This window comes from Staurois parvus, unplaced genomic scaffold, assembly GCF_062004578.1.
Source record: "Staurois parvus isolate SC_StPar_1 unplaced genomic scaffold, SC_StPar_1.0 ptg001349l, whole genome shotgun sequence".
Taxonomy (NCBI): domain Eukaryota; kingdom Metazoa; phylum Chordata; class Amphibia; order Anura; family Ranidae; genus Staurois; species Staurois parvus.
In genome coordinates, this window is record NW_028319145.1 from 3,812,008 (window position 1) to 3,820,617 (window position 8,610).

The 8,610-nt window shown below is 46.8% G+C and overlaps 1 protein-coding gene across 1 annotated transcript in view; it reads left to right on the plus strand.

Moving 5' to 3' along the window:
- The window catches only part of NTSR1 (neurotensin receptor 1), a 183,236-nt gene extending 175,522 nt beyond the window's left edge, over positions 1-7,714 (plus strand). Inside the window, exons 3-4 of the mRNA XM_089661539.1 lie at positions 2,888-2,978; positions 5,316-7,714. Coding sequence (XP_089517665.1) covers positions 2,888-2,978; positions 5,316-5,568 — 344 coding nt within the window. The 3' untranslated portion in view covers positions 5,569-7,714. The remainder of the gene's footprint in view (positions 1-2,887; positions 2,979-5,315) is intronic.
- The last annotated feature ends 896 nt before the right edge of the window (positions 7,715-8,610 follow it).

Genomic DNA, 8,610 nt, shown 5'->3' on the forward strand with positions numbered 1-8,610 from the left:
TTGTGAGGAGCGGAGTGTGCGTGCTGGGCGGTACTTGGATATTAGGTCAGTGATGTAGTTCGGGGCAGTATGGTGGACAGCTTTGTACGTCAGTGTTAGGATTTTAAATTTGATCCGTTGCGCAATCAGAAGCCAGTGGAGGGATTGGCAGAGGGGGGTGGCGGAAATGGAGCGGTTGGAAAGGTGAATGAGTCTGGCAGCCGTATTCAGGATCAACTGAAGCGGGGATAGCCAGCGGCGAGGCAGGCCAGTGAGGAGGGAGTTGCAGTAGTCGAGTCGTGATATGATGAGGGAGTGGATGAGCTGTTTAGTGGTTTCTGGGGTTAGGAACGTGCGGATTTTGGCGATGTTGCGGAGGTGGAGTCTGCACGAGTTTGTTAAAGATTGGACTTGGGGCTGGAAGGATAGGTTGGAGTCCAGAATGACACCAAGTACTCTGGCCTGCAGAGCGGGTTTGATATTGGCGTTGTTGGATGTGATGTAGAAGTCAATGGGGGGTGGGGTTCGGGCTGGGGGGAAGACAAGGAGCTCGGTTTTGGAGAGATTCAGTTTAAGGAAGTGGAGCGACATCCAATCTGATATGTCGCTCAGTAGGTGTGTGATTTGGGCAGAGACCGAGGGGGTGAGGTGGGGGGTTGAGAGATAGATTTGTGTGTCGTCGGCATAGAGGTGGTAGTTGAAGCCGTGAGAGTGTATGAGTTGGCCAAGGGAGGAGGTGTAGATGGAGAAGAGAAGGGGCCCAAGGACAGAGCCTTGAGGGACCCCAACAGAGAGGGGGAGTGAGGGGGAGGTGGTAGCATTATAGGTAACGCTGAAAGAGCGTTGTGACAGGTAGGATGAGAGCCAGGAGAGAGCAGAATCTCTGAGGCCGAGGGAGTGTAGTATTTTGAGGAGGAGGGGGTGGTCAACTGTGTCGAAGGCCGCAGAGAGGTCAAGGAGTAGGAGCACTGAATAGTGGCCATTAGCTTTGGCGGTTAGAAGGTCGTTGGAGAGTTTGAGTAAGGCGGGTTCGGTGGAGTGTAGGGGGGCGGAAGCCAGACTGTAGGGGATCGAGGAGGTTGTTGTCGTTGAGGTGAGAGCATAGGCGGGTGTAGACGAGACGCTCGAGGAGTTTAGATGTAAGTGGGAGCAGGGAGATGGGTCTGAGGTTGTTCGGGTCATTGGGGTCCAGGGAGGGCTTTTTAAGTATGGGGGTGATGTGTGCATGCTTCAGTGGGGAGGGGAAAGTGCCGGAGGAGAGGGAGAGATTAAAGATATGGGTGAGGGAGCGTAGGATGGAGGGGGAGGGAGGTCGTAGGAATTGTGAGGGGATAGGGTCGAGGGGGCAGGTGGTGAGGCGGGCATCAGAGAGGATCTTGGAGACTTCCTCGATGGTAGTAAGGTCAAAGGTGTGGAGTGTTGGGGGAGCTTCAGTATGAGGAATGTAGGGTGGGGTGGGAGTGGAGGTCAGAGCAGTGGTGGGGCCGTGGGAGAGGGGTGATGAGGGGGTAGCTGAGTGAGGGGGAACGGGGTTGGAGGGAGTTTGAGCAGTGACGAAGTCCCTGCGGGTAATGTCGAGGGGGAGGGGGGATGAGGGGGTAGCTGTGTGAGAGGGGACGGGTTGAGAGGGCGTGTGAGTTGCGGCAATGTCCTTGCGAATTGTGTCAATCTTGTTTTTGAAGTGATTGGCAATCTCAAGGGCGGTGAGTGAGGTGCTGGGTGGAGGTGGGGGTGGAGAGAGTAGAGAGTTGAAGGTGGAGAAGAGTCGGCGAGGATTGGAGGAGAGGGCCTTGATGAGGGTCAGGAAGTAGGCTTGTTTGGCTGCGTGGAGGGAGGAGGTGTAGGTGCGGAAGGCAGATTTGTAGCAGGTGAAAGCTTGTTGGCTATCAATCTTCCCTCTCACCTCACGCATAAACATTTTACAAATGGGACATTGACCCTTCAACTTCCACCTGTCACTTTGGTGTCCGTTTATGACACAGAATAGCTGCGATTCAACGGATCTCAGCTATTCTCTGGTCATTCACAGTTTATGACACTCAGGAGATCATGTCAGCCCTTCTCTGGTGATCTGTGTTCTCCCTCCAGATTCTCCAGCCCAGAGCTGGAGAATCAGAGGGACCGCAAACTAAGCAGAGATAATTTACCTCTGTTTAGTAAACTGATCTTTTACTGTAATCTCACGAGATTATAGTAAAATCAGCAGTTTTCCAGAGTTTGTAGACCGTTCTCCAGCGTTTGGAGACCGTTCTCCCTTCGTTCGGAGAACTGCTTCATAAACTGCATTCACAGGAGAACTGTGTTCTCCGAGAATGCCGGAGAACTGAGCAGCGATCTATTACCGCTGGTTCATAAATGGACACCAATGTTAGTGTAAATTATCACAGGGTAAATTCACCTTTACACACAGTTCCCAAAATGGTCCTAATGCACCAGAGTGTCTCCAGTATATTAAAATGCTGTACTCCATTCCCCTAACAAATTACTACTTCTTCAACCGCTGACACGATCATCCCCCCCCCCCCCAATTTGTCCTGCAGATGGCAGAACACACTCAGCGCCAGATGCACGAAAACCTCGAAAAAAAATCCTACCTCCTCATCTATGCATGCACAGTCCACTCTCCTTTACTCACAATTACACAAACCCCGGTTCACATCTATACGGCCATGCGGGCCGCGTTTTGCACGGGCACGAGAGCCCATTCACGCAGGGAAAGAAGTCCCTGCACTTCTATGGAAAACGCAGCCCACACGGGAACCTCGGTTCCCAGTACGGTTGCGTTTTCCAGTACGGGCAGTGTGCCATTAGAACTAATAGGAGGGCCCTGCTCTACTGATTTCAAAAGTTCCTCCTTTTACAACGGTTTGCTCAGTTTCTATATCACTGTGTCCTTCTCTCTTTACAGGTGTGGTAGTTATAGCGTTTGTTGTCTGCTGGCTCCCATATCACGTGAGGCGACTGATGTTTTGTTACATCCCGGAGGAGCTCTGGACAGAGTAAGTAAAGCACTGGAGATACTTCAACTACTATTAAAGCTAAATTCCAAGTAAAAGCAAAAGTTACCCCTGCGTTGCAAGGGTTAAAAGCTTGTGGTGGTCCAGCGGAACAGTCGTTTTACTTACCTTATCCCTCACTCCCCCAGCAACTGGCGCTCTACTCTACTCTCCATTGCCTTGGTTAGGGGAAGGATGTTCTCTGTTACAATGCAGGACTGCTAGCTCCTGCATTGTACAGGATGATGTCAGAGTGCCTGCAACCAATGAAGCAGCTTTTGGGTGCCAGTTACGCAGCTAGCAGGAAGCCTGCGAGAATGAAGGATAAGGTAAATAAAACTGCTTTTTTTGTCCCCTCCCATATAGAAATGTGCAACGACTGTAATATATATTTTTTTAATAACAAACATCTCTATACTTACCTGCTCCGTGCAGAGTGTCCCTGAACCTCCTCGTCTTGGGTTCCCTGCCGGTGCTCCAGGCTCTTCCCCTCTGTCCAGTGCCACCACAGGAAGCCTTTTCCCATGGTGGCACTCGTGCGTGCTTGTTCCTGAGCACCACTGCTGCGTCCATTGACACAGCTGGACTCAGTCACCCCCGCTCCCTCGTCACTGGAGTTGATTGATAGGAGCTGGAGCCAATGGCTCCCAGTGCTATCAATCTGCCCAATGTGGAGGGAGACCCCGTCTGTACACAACGCTGGATCGGATTGAGCTCTTTTAAGGATAAGGGAGGCTGGGGGGATCCTGCAGCAGAGAAGGTTTTTCACCTGAATGCATTCAGGTAAAAAAAACCTTGAGGCTTTAGAACCACATTAACCTCCACAGTGCAAAGGGGAGCTTGACTACAAGGGTAACTTTTGATAGTACCTGGCGTTCAGCCATAATCGTTTTAAATACAATAATTTGTGTAAAGAGGAAAGGATCGGCACTACTGCAGACCAGCCCAGGTAAATAAATAATAGGGAGTGACCTCAGCCTACATATCTCCATCAAACCACACACCCTGATGCAATTTGTCTCGCCCACCGGGGCTTAGTCATAGGTCATAGAGTAGTGGCGATACTTTCCTCTTTACATTTACTAGCCCTCTGGATTGGTATCAGGACAAGCCCACCACCAAAAGCAATCTAACAGGTCACTATAATTTGTGTACCTATGATATCCAAAGGAGTAAAGCTCTGTGCCCTTTTGCTGCAGAATTCAAACTGCGTTGGCAAATGAAATGTTACCTCCTAGATTCCTGCACACAAACCTATCAGACAACCTGGTGTCTTAAGGTTTTCATATGGGAAGGCTGTGCAAAATGCATCACTCAGCGAAGTATTAGTTTCATTCATAAATTATGAGCTGTGACATGCCAGACAGCTTTCCTGTATTCTGAAGCAGGATGCTAACTATATAAAGAACAAATCTACTGCTGTATTGGTGTGACATTTGATTTGCAAAGGAGACAGTGAAGAGTTCTAAGGAACAGGGCTTAAAGTAGAACTCTTAACTGTTTTTTTATCTATAGATCCCCTTCCCCCAAGTTCTACTCACCTTCTCCATGCTCCACTGATGTTTCTAACATCCTTCCTGGTCTAGCACCAGAGGTCCTCTTGCCCTGCCCATTTCCTATGAGCCCAGTTGTCATTTACATGCTCACCTAGGGGGCATATCTTCACGCAAGCTGGGTTTACAGTACTGAGTAGTGCTTACACACCATTCCGTGAGTGGCACTTAGTCCTGGAGCAATGGCTGCTCCCACCAGAAGAACGAGAAGAAGCTGCAGACCAGACCAGCTAGAAGACTTGAATAAAAAAAAAGGGAAGGAGGGTGTGGTGCTTTGGGGTGAGAGGAGGCTGATAGGGAAGGAACGGGGGGGAAGCAAATTATGGATATCAACTTTAAAGAGGACCTGAACTGTGGAAGCTGTGTAGCAAACAGAAAACAAAGAATAGGAATATAATTTTTTAATTGAAAACATTACAGTGGCTAAGTGGTTAGCATCTCCGCCTAGCAACACTAGGGTCTTCGGTTTGATTCCCAACCATGGCACCACCCTGCCTGGACTTTGAATCTTCTCCTTATGCCTGAGTGGGTTTCCTACTGGTACTCCGGTTTCCTCCAGCATTCCAAAAACATGCCAGTAGGTTAATTGGCTCCTGTCTAAATTGTCTGTAGTATATGTATGTATGAATGTGAGTTAGGGACCTTAGGTTGTACGCTCCTTGGGGGCAGGAACTGATGTGAGTGTACAATATATGTGTGTAAATTGAAGGCGCTATATAAGTACCTGTAATAAATAAATGTCTTGTAGATATTTTCATTTTTTAACTTGACTCTTATTCTTCCACAGCGAAATGAACGATTTCTACCACTACTTCTACATGTTAACCAACGTCCTCTTCTATGTCAGCTCCACTGTCAACCCAATCCTTTATAATCTGGTGTCAGCAAACTTTCGGCAGATCTTTGTCTCCACTCTAAGTTTTTTATGCCCACCATGGAGAAGGAAGAAAAAGCACCCAGGCTTCACCAGAAAGTCCAACAGCATCTCCAGCACCAACCACACATTTTCTACCCAAATCACCAGGGAGACTCCATACTGAAAACAAAGGAATGTGTCATGTGTCATCCAGCACTTCCAAGACTTGTCTGTGTGTGTTATTCAACATGAACTTCACAAAGTCCTCCTTCTTTTATTCTTAAGGTTTTCTGGACGGTACTTGCCAGAATATGGTCTCCAGACACCAGGAGGAGAATTCTGTTTCTCCCAAAATGATGTGTTTGCACAAAACTGTGTTCTTAAAGAGTTTTGGATAGGCTGAAAGTCCGTGTGGTGTTACGAAAGTCCACCTGGTGATGTCCATCTAATAAAAACCTATCATCGTATAATGGAGGGCTTGTCACCCAAGGACAGTATTTCTGAGCAGAGACATTTAGTAGACAAGCATTGCACTGGTTCTTTCAAAGAAGGATGTTATAACTTTATGACTTTATTCTTATTATTTATTGTTGTTTACAGTGATTTTGGGGAGATTGTAAAGATGGTACATGCTCCAAATGAAGAAAAAAAAGACATTACGCCTCCACAAGAAGAAGCAAAATTGAGAACTTCAAAGACCTTGAATTAGTGTTTCTTTCCTTAAAGTCACCTGCAGTATTGGAGAAAATGATGCACTGTAAAGGAGGTCGGTTGGAAGGCAGTACCCTACTCGTCTTATGGACGTTTTAGGGTATTTTGGAAGGATGATATTTGACTTCACTTCCTGTAGCAATAAAGTAGTGGATCCCTTTTCAACTAAGCCCCAAGTCTCCCTTGTCATATGGCCACAGTGAGCCTATTAAAGTTCCATTACAATTAAATAAACACTGGGAAAGTAGATAAACAGTTGATATACATATATGAAAACCCGCCAAAGGATTTGAAATTCTGTGCAGCAAGTTTCTGAAATTTGAGCAACCCTGAGATTGAGTTGGTTCATTGAGAACCCCAATTGTCGTATATAACGCTGGGCCAAACACACAATCCCTGCTAATGGATTGAACAGTGATGTGTAAGAATTAAGTCATCCTTCTGTATTCTCATCCTGTTAGCATGTCCACTGACAGCACAACCTCACTGACGCTTATAAATACCTCTCCCAGTCTGAGTGCTGCTGTAGAATACAGAATTGTACATTCTAATATTATTACATATGGCATTCCCCGGTGTTTACACTAGTTTAGCTTTAAACATAAAACTTACAAAATCCCAAAACTTCAAAACTACTCCCACCTTCCTCCTTCACAGCATTAGGCTGATTTCACATGGGCGATTCTACTGCTTATGACACATCCTTCTTGAACCCTGTTACAGATCCCTTGCTAACAATGAAGCAGCGACGGTGCGACAACTCACTGGGCCTGCCAGGAAGGAAGTGATTCCATAGAGAGTAGCAAGCAGTCTCGTAGCAATCCTGATGTTGAAGACAGGGGAAGAGTGACCATTTGGAAACTCGGGCACTGCCCCATGAGATGCCCCTGGTACCTTTTTCATAGGCTTTTTTTAGTTTGGGCAAGGACACAGGGACCCCATGATCCCCTATTGCCCGGGGGCCCCATGAGTTGTCAGTCCGCCCCTGGTTGGAGATTTGTCGCCTGTATCAGGATTGCCCATGTGACATCAGACTTAGGCTTACTGCTAAACTATTGGTGTACTTTAGATTTGATATATCCAGCATTGCTTGACACTGTGATGGATTTTGGAAATAAGTAGCATTAAAAAAAAGAACACATGAAAAAACGCCAAAATACCCTCCTCCGGCTTGTATGACAAGAATAGGAATGGAGTGTCCACCTATAAACTTGTGTATAGTTAATGAACAGCTTTTATCAACCTATCCACCGCCAGGAATCTTCAAGGACACCTATGAACACTAAACAGATTGAATCTTATTGGTTGCTATTACATGAAATCATTTTGTTCTCCTCCCCTTTTTGTAAACCTTACAGAAAAATGATTGATGTATATCTGACCAAAAATCATCTTTTTTTAGCAGTTTAGTGTATTGGAAACTAAGTGATTGGTTGTTGTGGGTTTCTACATCACTGGTAGAGGCACAAAGCCCTTCAAGTTTCAAATGATCTTAAATAGAAAGCGCTGAGTTCAGCTGTGTCGTGAGCAAATGAATGTGCTAGAATCAGATGAAACCACAGCTGTCAAGCCGCAAGTGAGAAAATAAAAACTAAGATTGGTTTGGTTGCTACTGGAAACAGGTACATTTCCCTTTCCAATACTAATTACCTCATTTAGAAGGACTGTGCAAAGTATAATGGTCGTGTCCATTAAAAAATAATACCCTATCTGTCGATAAACTAACATCTGGTTGCATTTTGCATGTAGCCACAATAAGCTGCCTTAGGGCTCGTTCACACTTGACTGTTTTACCAACGCTTGCCAAACGCCCCTATAGCGTTTGGCAAGCGTTGGTCCGGCGTTTGCGGAGCGTTTTTTAACGCTCCGCAAACGCCGCATGCGTGGTTTAGCGGCAGTTGCTAGGCGTTTGCCGAGCGTCAAAAACGCCCGACAAACGCCTATGATGAAGTTTGAATGATGTTACTGCTCTGCAAATGCCCCGCAACCGCGTCCCAACCGCCGGCCGGGCATTTGCAGAGCGGCACCATAGACTAGAATAGGAGACTTCAATGCCTCCTGACTCGACCAGAGGCATCCGTTTTGCCGCGACGTGACGCTAACGCTCCCATTAGAACAGCACCATGTGCTGCAATGTGCAGAATTGTCCGAGGCGTTTGGGAAGCGGTAAAAAGGCTTCCCAAACGCCTCTCTGCCGCCTGCACACAACGCTAGTGTGAACGTAGCCTTACTGAACGCATCCAGTTATGTACATCTGGATACACAAGAAAAAGCAAAATAAAAAATTACCATTGTATTTGAAGTAAAAAAAAAATCCTTTAAAGGATTAGACCCCTCAACAGTAATATTTCAGTAATTAGGGGACTCTAGGTCAGTTATGTGAGCTTGAGTTCTCAGCTTTACACACCCACTGCAACCAGGGGCGGACTGACCATTTGGAAACTTGGGCACTGCTCGAGGGCCCGGGGTCAGTAGGGGGCCCCATGAGATGCCCCTGGTACCTTTTTCATAGGCT